The sequence below is a fragment of the Elephantulus edwardii genome, unplaced genomic scaffold (genome assembly GCF_000299155.1).
Source record: "Elephantulus edwardii isolate Elephantulus edwardi_28Jun2011 unplaced genomic scaffold, EleEdw1.0 scaffold00068, whole genome shotgun sequence".
Taxonomy (NCBI): Eukaryota; Metazoa; Chordata; class Mammalia; order Macroscelidea; family Macroscelididae; genus Elephantulus; species Elephantulus edwardii.
The window spans coordinates 11,683,408-11,701,190 of record NW_006399818.1 but is presented as its reverse complement, the minus strand read 5'-3'; the positions used below and the strand labels follow the sequence as shown (position 1 = coordinate 11,701,190).

Genomic DNA, 17,783 nt, shown 5'->3' with positions numbered 1-17,783 from the left:
GGGGTAATTGGGATGGGTGTGTCAGAGGCAATGCGATTGGCACAGGATAGAGCAGGGTTTAGAGCTGTTGTACATAGGGTCGCTATGAGTCGCAAAAGACTCGACGGCACATAACAACAACAACAACATGACTGACTACCCTAGAATATACAAGAAACATTTTCTTCTGATTTCAGCCGCAATTATTTAGCAATTTCTACAATTAGAGGGAATAGTATATGCATTCAAATTACTCTACACTCTTGCAAGCATTTTTCTGGCTTTGAGTTTGGGGGTTTTTTCCCAGATACTGTTACTATTACTGTAGCGAACTCTGGTCCATTAACAAGTTGCATTTCTATCCTAAAGGCTTCCCATCTTTAGCAATTGGAATCCACCAGTGGCGCCAGGTAAGAAAGATGTGCAAACTCCTCCCATTGCAATTTACAAACAGCCTCGGAAACCCAATGCATGGTGGCGATGAGTGGAACCAATTGATGGCAGTTAAGTCTTGAGTTTACCACTACGAATACTTCATTGCTGTTGTTGTTATGTGCCATCAAGACAACTACGACTCATGGTGACACTATAAACAATGATTCTGAACCTCGCCCTATTCTAAGCCAGCATCATCATCTCTGACACTTAGTTCACAATACTCAGTAAATACTGTTGTTGCTGTCTGGTACCCCTGAGTAGATTATAACTCATTGCAACACAAAAAAGAATAGACTTGAATCTTCCCTCATCTTTTTCAATTTTCGCAATCTCTGATATGCCCGAACCCACTGTTACAGTCACTGCGTCAATCTATCTTCTTGGGAGTCTTCCTCTTTTTCTCTGACCCTCCCTCTTTCCCAGCATAACATCATTTTCCAAGGGCTGGTGGTGATTAGAGAGGAAATGTTAAGATAAAGAAAACATTTTTTAACACTTTAAACAAAAATCTAATATGCCCATTTATATGTATAAATATTCTAAAACATTATTATCCTGCTCCGCGGGAGAAGGGTGGGAAATCTCCTCCCGTCATATCAACTGCCTCTGAAACCCGTCAGAGGGCCAGCTATGGATCGATCCGACACGACGGTAAACAACGACAATTTTACTGTACATAAAACCACACCACAAAGGATGCTACTCCATTCAACTTTTTTATTTATATCATATTAAAAAATAAAAAATTGAGTTAATAAATATGTTGTTGTTGTTATGTGCTGTCAAGTCACCTATGATCCATAGCGACCCTATGTACAGTAGCTCTGAATCGTGCCCTGTCCAGAGCCAGTCTCACTGAGTCCGACACACCAACCCCCACTGCCCCCATTACTGCATCAACCCATCTCATCTAGGGTCTTCCTGTGCTGTTCCTCCACCCTTCCAAGCATGATGGCCTTCTCCAAGGGCCAGCCTCTCCTGGACATGTGCCCAAAGTATGTGAGAAAGAGCTTAAAAATCCTAGCCTCCAAAGAGAAACTTGGTTTCACCCTTTCCAACACAAACCTATTTGTTTCCTTGGTAGTTCACGGTATGTTCAATGCTCTTCTCCAGCATCACAATTAAAAGGCATCAATTCTCCTTCTGTCATCCTTAGTCATTGTCCAACTCCCTGAAGCATAACAAATAATTGTGAAGACCGTGGCCTGGATTAGGCGCACCTTAGTCTCTAGACTGACATACCAGCTCTTCAGTACTGTGGAGAGGTCCCTAACAGCAGATTTTCCCAGTGCAATTGGTCTTTTGACTTCCTGACCACTGGTGCTAAGAGTGTTACTATTCCTGCTGTGGAGCTGAACAAGTAGTAACTGTTAACAACCTCAATCTCGTCTCCATCTATCATGATGCTGCCAAGTGGTCCAGTGATAAGAATCTTTGTCTGATTGATGTTAAGTTTAAATCCATACTGAAGACTATAGTCATTAACCTTCTGCAGCAAGCACTTCAGGTCTTCTTCAGTTTCTCAAGCAAGGCTGTGTCATCTGCATAATGTAGGTTGTTAATGAGTCTTCCTCCAATCATGATGTCACATTCCTCCTCATAAATCCTGCTTCCAGAATGATCTATTCTGCATAGAGATTGAAAAGGTATGTATATATTGGGACAGGATGCATATCTGAGGCACTCCTTTCCTGATTTTGAACCAAGTAGTACTAAATATGTAAGTGCAAAAATCTGCTCTGCATAGAGGTTGAAAAGGTATGGAGACAAGACACGTCCTTGGCGTACACCCTTCCCAATTTTGAACCATGCAGTGTTGCCCTGCTCTGTTCTGATGACTGCCTCTTGGTCCAAGTATAGGTTTCGCATTAGCACGATTAAAAGTTCTGGGATTCCCATTCTTCTCAGAGTCAACCACAGTTTGTTATGATCCATGCAGTCAAATGCCTTTGCATAATCAGTGAAACACAGATAGGCATTCTTCTGGTATTCTCTGCTTTCAGCTAAGATCCATCTAACATCAGCTATAATATCCCTAGTACCACGACCCCTTCTAAACCCAGCCTGGACTTCTAGCAGTTCTCTGCTGATGTAGTGTTCCAGTCGTTTTTGGATAATCTTCAGTAAAATCTTGCTTGCATGTGAAATCAATGATATTGTTCTGTAGTTTCCACACTCAGTTGGGTCGCCCTTCTTTGGGATGGGAACAAATATAGACCTCTTCCAGTCAGTTGGCCAAGTTGTTGTTCTCCAGATTTCTTGGCGCAACTTGGTGAGCACATCCACGGCAGCATCTGTTAGCTGAAATATGTCAATTGGTATACCATCTATTCCGGGGGCCTTATTTTTTGCTATTTCCTTCAAAACAGCTTGAACTTCTGCCTTCATCACCATAGGCTCTGGCTCAAATGCTATTTCATTAAATTCTTCTGTATCTGGCAATTCCTTTCGATACAATGACTCAGTATATTCCTTCCATCTTTTTTTGATACCTCCTGGATCATTTAACATTCTGCCTACAGCATCCTTGATTGTAGCAACTCGAGGTTTGAATTTGTTCTTCAGTTCCTTGAGCTTAAGAAATGCTGAACGAGTTCAGCCCTGTACGCAGAGCAGATTATCCGAGAGGCAGGGATCTATGAGGAGAAGCGTGGCGTTAGGATTGGTGGATCATCTATCAACAATTTGCGTTACGCAGATGACACAACCCTCCTCGCTGAAACTGAGGAGGACCTCATGCACTTACTGCAGAGGGTCAAGGACAGCAGCCTTCAATATGGACTCAGGCTCAATGTCAAGAAGACAAAAATTCTCACCACTTGACCAATCGGTAGCATCAGGATGGATGGTGAAGCGATTGAGATTGTTCACAGCTTCAGTTTGCTCAGCTCCACGGTCAACACTCTTGGCACCAGTAGCCAGGAAATCAAAAAACGTATTGCGATGGGAAAGTCTGTGGTTAGGGACCTCTCTAAAGTACTCAAGAGCAATGGTGTCTCTCTGGAGACTAAGGTGCGCCTGATACAGGCCATGGTCTTTGCAATCACTTGTTATGCATCAGAGGGTTGGACAATGACTAGGGAGGACAGAAGGAGAATTGACACCTTTGAGCTGTGGTGCTGGAGAAGAGTATTGAGTGTACCATGGACTGCCAAGAAAACAAACAGATTCATCCTAGAGAGGGTTAAACCAGGCTGCTCCTTGGAGGCAAGGATTCTGAGGCTTCGTCTGACATACTTTGCACATGTTGTAAGGAGAGACAGGTCTTTAGAGAGGGACATCATGCTGGGCAGAGTGGAGGGACAGCGCAGGAGGGGGGACATCCTCTATGAGGTGGATTGATTCAGTGACTGGGGTAATCGGGATGGGTGTGTCAGAGGCAATGAGATTGGCATAGGATAGAGCAGGGTTTAGGGCTGCTGTACATAGGGTCGCTATGAGTCGCAAACAACTCGACGGCACATACAACAACAAGTGCAAAAAAAAGATAACTAATCTATTAAACTCATGTATGTTAACAAAATTACTCTCTTTAAATAAGTATAGTCTTATCTCAGTAAAATACTATTAAAACCACAGAAAACCATAGTAATTATTTATAAAACAAATGTCAAATGAACAGATGCACTTAAACCAAGAAAGAAAATGGAAAAGGAATTTTGCCTCTTTGTCATTATGCAAAAAGAAATCATACATTTGGGACCAATTTCTTCATTACAAAGCTATTTGATATGATTAGGCATTATATGTGACAACAGTCCAGAATAAGAGGTACATCGTAAAGCGGACTAGTGGAGGGCAAAGAGAGGGGGTAGGGAGATAACTGTGCAACAATGAATGAATTTTAAAAAAAAAGTGAACTCGGGGAGTGGGAAGGAAGAAAGCAGAGGAAAGTGCAACAATGAATGAATAAAAATCCAACTTTTCTATAAACTTGTTAAAAAAATCACAATTAAAATTTTTTAAAAATTGATATAATTTCTACTTTCAAGCTCTTCTTTTATGTCAACCTAAGCACAGTAACAAAAACCCTAAAAGATTTACCACAAAATATTTCTGGTAGCAAAACTTTTCACTGTTACTAAGATTTCTAAAACAAAGCATAATCAAGCTACTATTACGGATAGCATTTTGTTGTTGTTGTAGTATTATAGTTACAATAAAAATAAGTCTAGCTAAATTTAATCTGATTTTAATAAAATTGTTAGGAAATACTTACAGAGGATATCTTGTCATTCTGCTCACAATTAGAAGTCAAAATTCTACATTTTTTGTAAACATCAATTAGATCTAACATATTACTATTCTTCAAGAAATCATCATAAGTCTTCCTAATGTCTTCATAATGGTCAACTGCTTCCATATTTTCAAGTGGTAAATTCAATTTATCATGTAGGAGGTATTTCCAGGTCAGTAAGACATCACTGAGAGAGACTGTAAATTCTCCTCTATGCTGAAAGAGATAACAAAAACAAAAACATAAAGTTATGTGCAAATGTTCACTTAAAATTCTGATAGAAAATATATAGTGAATTTTGTTACTTTAATGAAAGGAAGCTGCAGTGGCCCTAGTAGGTAAGAAATTGCAGTCAACCCAAAGGCAGATGCTTCTAATCCGCCAGCTGCTACTCAGGAGAAGGACTGGCAATCTCCTCTGACGATACAGATCACAGCCTCTGAAAACCCACTGAAAGGTCAACTGTGAGTCAGTCCGACTCAATAGCACATGACAACAAAATCAATATTAAATCCTCAGTCTGCTTCTGTAAAGACTACAGCCTTGATAACTCTGTGCAGCAGTTTTCTGTCCTACAGGGTTCGCTATGAGTCAGAATTATCTTGACTGCCATGGCTTAGAACACACTAGAACAAAATTCCAACGTCCACCTTTACCCAATGACTAGTAAGAAGGCATAAAAGAGAGCTAAATAATAAAGGATCTCTTATGTACCTGCTCTTACAAATCCATGCTTGCAATCTTTCGTAATTGCTGCATTTTTTTTTTACTGACCATCCAAAATTAAGAGAACTTTGGTGGCACCGTGGTTGATGCATTTGGCTACTCACCAATGGACAGACTCAACCATCTACTCCACGAAGCAGTCTGCTTCTGTAAACATATACAACCTTGGACACTCCAGGCAGTAGCTCCACGCTGTTCTGACAGATTCACTTGATGGTAGTGAGTGGCTATCCATAGTTAAAACATGGTATTGCAACTGCCTAAAGTAACTGGGGTTTGGTCTATCCAAATGAGGGCAACTGGGAAAACTACCCTCACCATCCTAAGGAGTTCTGGTGGCATGGTGTATCACAGGTAATGCTGGCAACCCAAAGGTCAGCAGTTTGAATTCACTAAGGAAAAAAGGCAGGCAGCCTTCTCTGGGACAGAATGAGTCCACATGGAGAGTAGTCACGAGTCAGTCGATGACGGTGAATTCCACCCTCACTCTCAAGAGGACAGAAATCTGTTATAAATATTTATTACCGTTCAAAACCAATCAAATAGTTATAGTTCAATAAACAATCACAACAAAATCTGTAACTCTCAAATCATGGATACCTAACCCAAATGTATGATAGATTTGTAATTTCTCAACATTGTATCATAAATTGTTTATGTTTTAGCTTTCCATCCACAAAGATCTCATGCCATAAAATGTTCAAACGATATTTTTTTAAAAGTTCGCATTTTCAGAGTTTCAAAACCAAATCATTTTATCTACAAAATTCCTAGAGCTAGTTTGGTATAACATCTGTCATGGTAAAAAATAAACTAAGATGTTTGCCTAATGTAAATGTACCATTTATTCTCTTACTGTTTGACTGTAACCAATTAAAGTAAAACTATAAAAGTTCTTGATCTAGTGAGAAAAGGCTTTGACTAGATTACAAGTGTTTATATTGAGATTGTAAAAACATTTTAAATCCAAATAAAAATGCACTCCAGATATCGGCTTTCATTATCAGGTGCACACCATGACAGCATATTCTGTAGTATTATTCAAACTAGTAACAACTTATTGAGAGAGTCGGGGGTCAAATCAGAAAATGTTTTGCTAAGAAAACATGCCAGCTGGCTAATATCTAAAGCAAGTTCAAACCATTCAAAGCTTTAATTCTGTGATGAACACAGGAATTGCATTTCATAAGAATAAACTTAGAAAAGCAAGAGTTATACAGACATTTTTCAGAGCATTTTTACTAAAGCTGGCCTTTACAAAAATTCAAAAATTTTACATAACATTATTAACAATTAACTGGACTTTCTGCTGTTCTGCTCACTGAAAAGAAAACAGGTCAAGTTAGGGGCTGGGTAAGATAATGAAGCCTGTTGGAATTAGTGTCTTTAGTTATAAAATGAGATTGCACAGATTGAATAACACTAGAAATAGTAGCTAAAAAAAATACCCATTTTTGACGCTGGAGGGCATTATGCTAAGTGAAATATCTCAATCACAAAAGGACAAATACAGCATAGTGCCACTGTTGTAAAACGGGACTGACATCAGGGTTGGGGGGAGACTTAGAAAGATGGGATAAATTTTGTATATTGCACTGAAACAGATGAAGGAGAGAACTGTTTAAAAGGGATATATGATTAGGTATTATTGTGATGACAGGAGTCCAGAAAAAGGCTGCATAGTGGAGTGGACTTGGGGGGTGGGATTGTATAACAATGAAAGAATTTTTCTTTAACTTTCCAAAGAGAAGAGTAAACTGGGGGGAGGGGATTGGGAGGGGAGAAAAACTCAACAATGAATGAATGGAAATCCAAAGTCTAAATTTTCATTAAAATTAATAATAAAAAAAATTTTAAAAAAAGAAAAAAAGATCCATTTTCCCCTTCTTTCCGTGGTCAAAACAAAATAATTGTTAGTTTACTGAGAGAAAGGGGAAGAAATGGAATATCTTTTTAAAACGTATCTCTTCTTCCTTGTTAAGGAGCTCTGGTAGTACAGTGGTTAAAGTATTCAGTTACCAATCAAAAGATTGGCAGTTTGAACGCACCAGCTACTCAATGGGAGAAAGATGAGGCGGGCTGCTTCTGGAAAGACTGACAGCCCTGGAGACCCTAACGGAGTCTACCTGGTCCTCTGGGGTCATTCTAAGCAGCAACCAACCAGTGGGTATGGGGTTGTGTTTCATGCAGGTCACTCACGTCGTGTGCTACTGACCCTATGAACAACAGATCTGAACCTGTCACTGTTACATCATTTGAAAATCTAAAGATCAACTGCAGGAGCCACAACTGTTTTTAAATGAAGTTATAAAATTAATAATCTGTTTTAACCAGTAAACATTTGCAAACTTCGAAACAAAGCTACTTATGGAGAAAGTATCTTATATAGCTTAATTGCCAGACAGACTGAAACTATAAATTCCGGAGCAAGAAAACATGAAAATATTCTTTAGGACCTAAAGAAGTCACAAAGAAAATGGATCCCATAGTCCTCAATGCAGCTGTAACAGATTAAATCATGAGCAGTATAAAACTCTTTGAGACAGATATTTTCACAAGAGAAAAGAAAAAACACAACAAATTCTGCTTGAGAAGATTTACAGGATTAAAACGAAAATTCACTCTCTTTAGAAAACATGCAAAACCAAATCCCAAAGATTATTTTAGTGTACTTTTTCTTTGATCCCATTTAAGCAGAATAACTGGGTGATTCAAACAACTGACATAATTTAAAAGGTGGAAGAGGTTCCAGTCTTCCAGCGACACTTGAAGAAAGGCCTGGCTATATCCTTCTGAAAAAAAACAGTGGTTATTGCTGTTGTTAAAAAGGCTTTGGGGCCCGAAGTTTTTGTGGATCTCCTCAATAAAACAAGCTTAGATGCAGGAGTGGCATCCACTTTCGAAAAAGCTTGCCTCCGGAAACTCTATGAACTTGGAGAAAAAATGAAAGTTTTGCGTTCAAGACTTTCGTTCACAGGGTGTTATGGGTCGTCTATGACTCTACCGCACTTAACAACAATAACAACAACAACATTGCTGTTGTTGTTGTTATGGGCTCACTAGTCAGACCTGTCTCATAGCTGATTCTCCAGAGAATTTTCAGGGGCTGTAAATCACACAGAGGAGATTTCCCACCTTTCTCCCATGGAACAGCTAGTGGATTTGAACTACCTGCCATTGGTTTGGTAGCTCGACTCCTTATGTATTAGCCCACCAACATTCCCTTCAAAAAAAGTAGCCACTGAAAATCACATGAAGTGCAGTTCTACCTGACAGAGGTGGGATTGTCAGGATTGGGGGTGACTCTATAGCACACAGTTTACTAGCTTTAGCAGTTAACAGCTATGTTATTGCTGTTGTTATGTGCCATTCAGTCAAGTATGACTCACAGAGACCCTGTGAACAGCGGATCTGAACTCCGTCCTATCCTGTGCCATCCTCACACTTCCTGGCATACAAGAGTCAACTGTGGCAATCACCAGGTCAGTTCACGTGACTGTGGGTCTTCCTCTCCTTCACTGACCCTCCACCTTTCCAAACATCATGTCCCTCTCGAAGGAATAACTCCTTCTAGCCAGATGGCCAAAGTATGTGTGGTGAAGCCTCATCATCCTTCCCCCAAAGAGCACTCTTGCTGCACCTTCTCCAAGACATATTTATTTGCTATTTTGGCCATCCATGGGATGTTCAGTACTCTTCTCCAATACCACAACTCAAAGGCATCAATTCTTCTGTCTCCCTATTCATTGTCCAGCTCTCAGATGCATAGCAAGTAATTGGAAAGATCATGGCCTGAATCAGATGCACCTTAGTCCTCAAACTGACATCATTACTCCTCAATAATTTAGACAAACCGAAGTATCATAATGGAATGTTCAGAGAGCTGGAATTGGAGAATAAAAAAGGAAGAACTTGCTCTGCATTTCTCAAGCTGAGAGAACTGAAATACAAATTCAAACCTCCAATTGCATTACTTAAAGATGCTATGATCAATATATTGAATGACTCAGAAAGCATCAAAGGAGGATGGAGAGAATACACAGAATCGAGTGACACTGAAGAATTTCAGGAAGTACCATATGACCAGGAACCAATGGTAATGAAGGAGGAAATGGAAGCTGCATTGAAGTCACTGACAAAAAATAAGGCCCCAGGAATAGATGGGATACCAATTGACTTATTTCCGTTAACAAATGCAGCCTTGGAAGTGCTCACCAGTCTATGTCAGGAAATTTGGAGGACAGCTATCTGGCCAACGGATAGGAAGAGGTCCCCATTTGTTCCCATTCCCAAGAAAGGTAATCCAGCTGAATGTGGAAACTAATGAACAACATCATTAGTATCAAATGCAAGCAAAATACTGCTGAAGATCGTTAAAAAACTACTAGAACAGTAAGTATATAGGCAGGGAACTACCAGAAGTTCAAGCAGGGTTTAGAAGAGGCCATGGCACCAGGAATATCATTGCTGATGTCAGATGGATTCTGGCTGTAAGTAAGGAATACCAGAAAATGTGTATTTGTGCTTTATTGACAATGTAAAGATGTTTGACTGTGTGGATCATAACAATTTGTGGCTGACATGGAGAACAATGGGAATCACAGAACACTTGATTGTGCTCACATGAAACATATACCTGGTCCAGGAGGCTGTTGTGTGAAGGGAGCAGGGGAACACGGCATGGTTTAAAATCAAGGGAGTGTTTCAGGGTTGTATTCTCTCTCCATACCTATTCAATCTGTATGCTGAACAAATTATTCGAGAAGTTGGACTCTATGAAGAGGAATGTAGCATCAGGATCAGAAAGAGACTCATCAATAAGCTGTGTTACACAGATGACACAACCTTGTTTGCTCAAAGTGACAAAAACTTAAGGTGTTTGTTGCAGAAGATCAAGAAATGCAGTGTGCAATTTGGATTGCATCTCAATGTCAAAAAAACAAAGATTCTTACCACCGGACCAACAGGCAACATCATTGTAGAGGAAGAATAGATTGAAACTGTCAACAGCTTCATCTTACTTGTATCCAGAATTAGCAATGTTGGTATCATCAGGTGAGGTATTGTATTGGCAAAGTCTGCTGTTGGGGACCTCTCCAAATTACTGAGGAATAATGACTATGTTATTAGACAAACTAATACCTCTACTGGTTATTTAAAAATTATAACTATATTCTGTAGAAAGGATTATACTTGAGGATTCATGTTCTCAAATATCTAAGAACTAAAAGTCTGAGTAGTGGTCAAAAAAAGAATTAAATATTAAGTAGACCAAATAAACAACCAACTCTTTCATTTTCTTAATGTGTGCACGCTATAAATGTGTGTGTGTGTGTGTGTGTGTGTGTGTGTGTGTGCGCATGTGTGCATGTGCATGCTGTTTCACTTCACTGAATAAGCTGGAAGCCATAGTATTTAAGGATTCCTGAGCTAACAATGCATGTAAGAAATTGAAGTAAAACTAAATTGCCAGCCAGCATCTCCAGTGTACACACATACACAAGCTATGAAAAGCTCAGTTGCAAATCACCTCACCTCTTCCTCCCTACTCAAGGTCAGAACTTGCACAACTAATTAAGTAAATAAGCAAGCAAAACTTTTCTGCAAATAAGACTGCAAGGGTGACTGCTCCATAAACACGCCCTAAGAAAAACTGAACTGAATTGAACATTTCAGCATGTCAATTTTTTTACAGTGGGAACTATTTTTTTCCAGCATGTTACACTTAGCTTTTTGATAAAATGTATTCTTTAAAAGTAACTAATTCATACCTATATGTATATGTAACTGACAAGAACTAAGAAACTAACCTCTTTAAAAATGCACTGTAACAGTTTGAAACAAACACTTTATAATGCCTAAAGCAAAAAGACTTTGTTCTGCAACTACAGTAAAACAGTAAAAGATTAGTCTCTCCATTAACCGATGCTAAATGTTTATACTACCCTTCACAAATGTAAAATCCCACATTCTCTCTGTAGCATTTTAAAAAGAAAATATTTTTTCTCTTCACCTATCTGAGTGAAGATGCTAAAGAGACGCTTCTTTATCAAACTGAAGCCTTCTGGTGATGATTGCCTGTCTACTAAGATTCACTTCCCTTAAACCTTGAAATCTACATCTAAGAATTGCTCTCTTTTGGATGATGCCAAATTATCTCTGGAACTTTAACAAGACTGAGACAATCAGTCCAGGACACGCTCAGTGGTGTGAACACACAAACGAGATAAAATGCTGTGGAAGGTCTCATACATTCTGCTCTTGATCATCTTCCCTATATAAGCACCCAAAGTCTTCAATGTGGGGACACTGGTTTGGGAAGTAATCATCTCCTGTCTCCGGTCTGTTGTTTGTTGTTGTTATGTGTATCGAGTCACCTGCGACTCATAGCGACCCTATGTACAACAGCCCTGAACCCTGCTCTCTCCTTTGCCAATATTATTCTCTCCAACACACCTACCCCATTACCACAGTCACGGAATCAATCCATCTCATCAAGGGTCTTCCTCTCTTGTGCTGTCTTTCCACCCTCCCAAGCATGACATCACTCTCCAAGGACTGGTTCCTCATTGTAACATGTCCAAAGTATGTCAGACGAAAGTTCAGAATCCTTGCCTCCAAAGAGCAACCTGTTGTCACCCTCTCTAGGTTGTATACTAACGTATAATAAAATTTCTGCTTCTTTAATCGAACATCTGTCTCCAAGATCCGTTTTTCTGACAGCAGGAAGGAAAAACACATAAATAGTAACTTGTGAATCTTGGTGACGGGCTTATGAGTGGTTTTCCAGTAACATGTTGTTGTCAGGTGCTACTGAGTCAAGTATGACTCATAGCGATCCCATGAACAATAGATATGAACCTTGTTCTACCTTATTCACTAATGAGTAGCATATACACATATAAATTAACAAGACGTGAAATTAAACATGATCTCTTTAATTCCCTTAATCACAATATAATATTGCTTCTTATAATTGCCTCAATCTATGGCATAGACATCAGGAACCAATCTCTTCTTTGCTATGATGTTTACTTCCGATTTTAAAAAAACTAAACAAAAGGTGAACAGTTAAGACACTTGCATTACCTAACTGACAGAGCTTAATGAAACTTCTCTCTTCATATTTTCTTGTTCATGATCACAAGTTTAGTCCTTGGCTAGTCTATTGTATTTACGTGACATCTTCAGCACCTATTACTAACCTGAGGAGGATTTCTTCATACCACTATAATAAGAATGACTTAAAAGGAAAAAAAGCAGTAAAACTGGAAAAAAGTGGTGATGTACTGCATTTAGAAAGGGAATAAAAGAGACTCAAGGATGGCAGATACATAGCTTTGATGGCTGAGTGAGTAATGGTGTTATCAAAACAAAGACTATGAACAGAAATGCAGAATGAGAAAGCAAATGATATCATGTGTTCTTATGCATATATACACATATATATATGTATACGTGTGTGTGTATATGTGTGTGTGTATAAATATATATTTGGTGATAATAATGGGATATGATAGCAAAGATGTCCAAATCCATTTTCAATTCCAATTCATAATGATGTAGGATGGAGTAGAACTACCTTATAGGGATTCCACGGCTACCAGAAAAACAAACCCACAGCTATCAAGTTGGTTCTGCCTGACAGTGAATTTTGGTCAGGCGTCTGAGGCTATAATTCTTTATGAGAGGAGACTGCCACTCTTTTTCCTACGGAGTGGCTCATGGACTGAAGCCTAGGACCATTTGGTTAGCAGCCAGATACCTACATCCTAAGCTACCACGGTTCCTTACAGCAATAACAGAACTCCTTAAAGATGACAAGTAACTACAGTTTTGCCACACTAAAACTCAATAGAGGAGTCTGACACATAACAATGTTAGTGAATCCGAAGCAATCTCCTGTGCAATTTACTGCCTCTGAATACCCATTGGTGGGTCAGTTATGAGTCAGTTCCAACTCGACAGTGCATAACAACAACATATATATATATATAACCAAGTTTGAAAGAAAAAGAAACAAAAACAACTCTATAATAAAACAAGAACAGACTGTTCAAAAGGAATACTTAAACAGTCAAATTATCATTTCCAAAGATGCTTAAATGTTCCCGTTATCAGAATACAAATTAAAATGAAATCATAATTATCCACTTTTGTGATAGTTTGTCAACATTTAACATGAAGAGATTTAAAAACGGTATATTATCGATATAAATATAAATCCCAAAAGGCACTTTAAAGAGCAGCATATGAAATAAAGGATATACCCATCACATGGCCCGTGGGATGCGGGCCCCGGAGAACATCTTGCTCAATGCACAAAGACTTCTTTCAATGCAGAATTGTCTGTGATAACAAGGAACTTCAAAGAGCCTAAAGACCCAATGATGGTTATAACACACCAGTCACAGAAGATATAAAAATGTCAAAATGATTAAGTCAGCTCATTTTGCTGCCTACATTACCTGAAATTGCCTTAGAAATAATGGTACGTGAAGGGAAAAAAACCAAGATGGAAAAAGACACATGTCTTTGCAATTACTTGCTATGCATCAGAAAGCTGTACAATAACTAGGAATGACAGGAGAATTGATGCCTTTGAGCTGTGGTGCTGGAGAAGAGTATTGAATATACCATGGACTGTTAGGAGAACAAACGGGTTTATTCTAGAGAGGGTGAAACCAGGCAGCTCCTTGGAGGCAAGGATTCTGAAGCTTCAACTGACATTGGGTATGCTGAGAGGAGGGACCAGTCCTTGGAGAGGGATGTCATGCTTGGGAGGGTGGAGGGCAGCGCAGGAGAGGAAGAGCCTCAATGAGATGGATTGATTCAGTGACTGGGATAATACGGGTAGGTGTGTCTGAGACAATAAGGTTGGCACAGGATAGAGCATAGGATCGCTATGAGTTGCAAGTGACTCGACAGCACATAACAACTACCACCACCATCTGTTATAATGTAAAAACAGACACATTTCACTCACAGGACAATTTGGTAGACTGGACATGGAGACCACAGAAAGCTATTGGAGAAGATATGAAAACTTCTTTTCTAAATATAACTGTATTGTCTGTAAGACAGTGTCATGGAATAGTCTCTAGTGTGCCGCACTGCTAACCAAAGGGTCAGAAGTTTTAATCTGCCAGCCACTCTTCAGGACAAAGAGATGCAATCTGCTCTCATAAAGATAAGTCTTAACACGTTGCCACAAATGATGGGAAAAAAGAAAAACACGCTTTTCCAAGCACAGTCTCAGTTTAAAAGTGTGCGGCAACATGTTAATTGACTCATCAACAACATTGGGTTTGGCTGGTTTTTAGAGATAAGGCTGTTTTGCGGGGAGGGGGTAGAGAGAGGGAAATTATCCGTAAGAGAGATGAAATCACAAGCTCTGAGAACACAAGGACAAAAACAGATTTAAAAAAAAAAAAATCAAAGAATGGGAAAAATAATCAAGCAAATAGCAATCAAACAGTATAAGAAGGATAGTACAACCACTCTAGAAGGCAGTTTGGCGCTTCCTCCAAAAGCTGAACACAGAAATTCTATATGACCCAGCTATTCCACTACTTGGAACATACCCTGAGAAAATGAGAACTGAGGGACAAACGGAGATTTGTATACTAATGTTCATAGCAGCATTATTCACCATCGCAAGAACATGGAAACAGTCCAAATGTCCAACCACAAACGAATGGATTGAGAAATTACGGTACATTCAGACAATGAAATACTACATAGCATGTAGGAACAATGATTTTGTAAATTATTACCTAACTTGGGAAGGACTGGAGAGCATTATGCTGAGTGAACTAACTTTGTCCCACAAGGACGAGTACTGTAATGAATACTGAAACCATTCTTGTAGAGTGAGTATAAAGATCCAAGGGGGGGAGGGTGGAAGCAGAGGGATGAGGATGTGCTGGGGGAGGGGGTTTAATCATGGAGTTGTACAATTTGATGGGGGAGTGAAGGAAATTGGAAGAATATTCTCAAAAACAGTGTATTCAAATATTGTAAAAAACCTAATATTTTTTAAAAGTGTATCAGAAAATAAAAAGGGCCGAACTCGTAAAGCATTTCTTAAGCTCAAGTAACTGAAGAACAAATTCAAACCTAAAGTTGCTATAATCAAGGATGCTTTAGGAAGAATATTAAATGATCCAGGAAGTATTAAAAGAAGATGGAAAGAATAAGGGCAATATTAATTTCCAGTAAAACAAAAGGTGAAAGCCATCAGAAGAGACAAGGAAGGGCATTATATAAAGATTAAAGTGTCAAATGAGAGAGACCATAACTATAACTAATACCTACATATTTAATGATGAAGCCCTAAGATACATAAATCAAACTGTAACAGATTTTAAAAGACAGAGAACTCCACATAGTCTTTATGTTACGTTGTAATATATCTTGAAGTTGGAAAAAGACTCATAGCTGACCTTCCAATAGGTTTTCAGAGTCTGTAAATTGCACAAGAGAATACTGCCCATCTTTTTCCCATGTAAGAGCTGATGTATTGGAACCATACACCTCTGAGTTGGCAACTCCTCACCACTAGGCAATAGGAAACTTCAATGTATCACTTTCAATGAATGACAATGTTACTAGAGGGAAAAAAACTGAACAAAGATGCAGAAAGCTAAGCAATATCATTAAACAACTTGATCTCATAGGACAGAGAATAAATACATCAGCAAATAAGACCACAATATGCCTTCTCAGTGCACATGAACATTCTCCAGAATAGGCCTTATTGTTACATGACAAAACAAACCTTGATAAATTCAAGAACAAAGGATGACCACAAACCATCTTAATGCTGTAAAATTAAAAATCAATAAAATGAAGGAAAAAAACCTAAGTGTATTGAAACTAAATAACACCCTGCTTGAATACTGAATAAGAGAAGAAATTTAAAAGAACAACAGCAAAAAACCCCTTAAAAAAAAAGTCTAAAGGGAGAAGGGGAGGGAGCAGAGAGGCTAAGGTGGGGAGGGAGAAAATCACCAGGTCACATAGTTTGGTGGACAAAGTGAGGGGGTGAAGGAATTATGAAAGATGCAGTGGGGACCAGAAAAGACAGGATAATGAGAGGCATAGAATAATGGTGATTCATTTTATAAAACACAATATATAGGAATGACTGCATGAAATATAACATGAATGAAGCAATAGGTAAAACCTAATGTACATGATTGAAAAAGAGTGTATACAAACGTTGTATGCAAAGCAATATAAAATAAAAATACATTTTAAAAAATTCCTGCAATAAAATAGATCAAAAACACAACATACCAATATGTCTGGGACACAGAGAAAAAAACAGTCTAAAAGTAAATTTATAGCAATAAACACACATTGCAAAAGAAAAAAGAAAATTAATACCTTAACCCAGTAATTATGACAATTAGAAAAACAACAGCAAGAAAAGCCCAAAGTCTTGAGAAAAAGGGAAATAAATACAAGAGCAGAAATAAATGAAACTAAAACACAGTAGATCAATAGACAAGAAATGGGTTCATTAAAAAGATGAAACAAAAAAACCACTGGGAATCTAATAAAGGAAAAAAGAGGATGTAAATAACATAAACAAAATGGGTGATATTAATAGAATATGAAGACCTATAGGGAACTCTGGTAGCCGCAAGGGTAAGGAGCTACCCTGCCAATCCAAAACAGGTGGTTCTAATCCACCAGCTGCTCCAAGTGAGAAAGATGAGCAATTTCCTCCCACACAATTTACAGGCCACAGTGAAAGTTTTGCTGTGCTTGCCCAATGATTAAAAGGGAAGCCAACTTACAACTGCTCTGAGGTAAACCTTGTTGGGTGATTGAGGAAACCAAAGGCTTTTTGGATTTGTGTTCCTGAACTGAAATCAAGACTTTCACTAATTGAGGAATTGGACTTTGTTGTTAATCTAGCTTGGGACTGCTGGAATAAATGTGGCTTTACATCATGAGATATTCTTTGACTCTCCCCTTCCCAGCCCAATCGATTTCCCTAATAAACTCCACTCCTGATAACACAACTGTGAGTAAAGTCTGTGAGTCAACAATGAATACTGAATTCAAATGATTGGTTTAAAAAAAAAAAAGCAGGAGCATGAGGAGTGGCGTGTCTGACACCCAGTTATCTATTTGTTGCTATGGTTATTATTGATGGCGACAGTTTCACTTTGAGAAACTGTTAGAAATCAGACTTGGCCATCCTCACATTCTATCTGCTGCTTTTGCAACTGAAAATCCACTGGAAGGTCCGCTGTGAATCAGTTCTGACTCAGTGGCAATGGGTTTTGTGTCTGAAGAACTATACTCCAATAAATTTAAAAACCTAAAGGAAAGCAGGGAATACCAGAGGAATGTCTACCTGTGTTTCATTGACTATGCAAAGGCATTT

The 17,783-nt window shown here is 38.7% G+C and overlaps 1 protein-coding gene across 1 annotated transcript in view; it reads right to left on the bottom strand.

Moving 5' to 3' along the window:
• PARPBP (PARP1 binding protein) overlaps positions 1–17,783 on the bottom strand; it is a 118,225-nt gene that overhangs the window by 93,230 nt on the left and 7,212 nt on the right. The window contains exon 2 of the mRNA XM_006888542.1: positions 4,637–4,870. Coding sequence (XP_006888604.1) covers positions 4,637–4,870 — 234 coding nt within the window. The remainder of the gene's footprint in view (positions 1–4,636; positions 4,871–17,783) is intronic.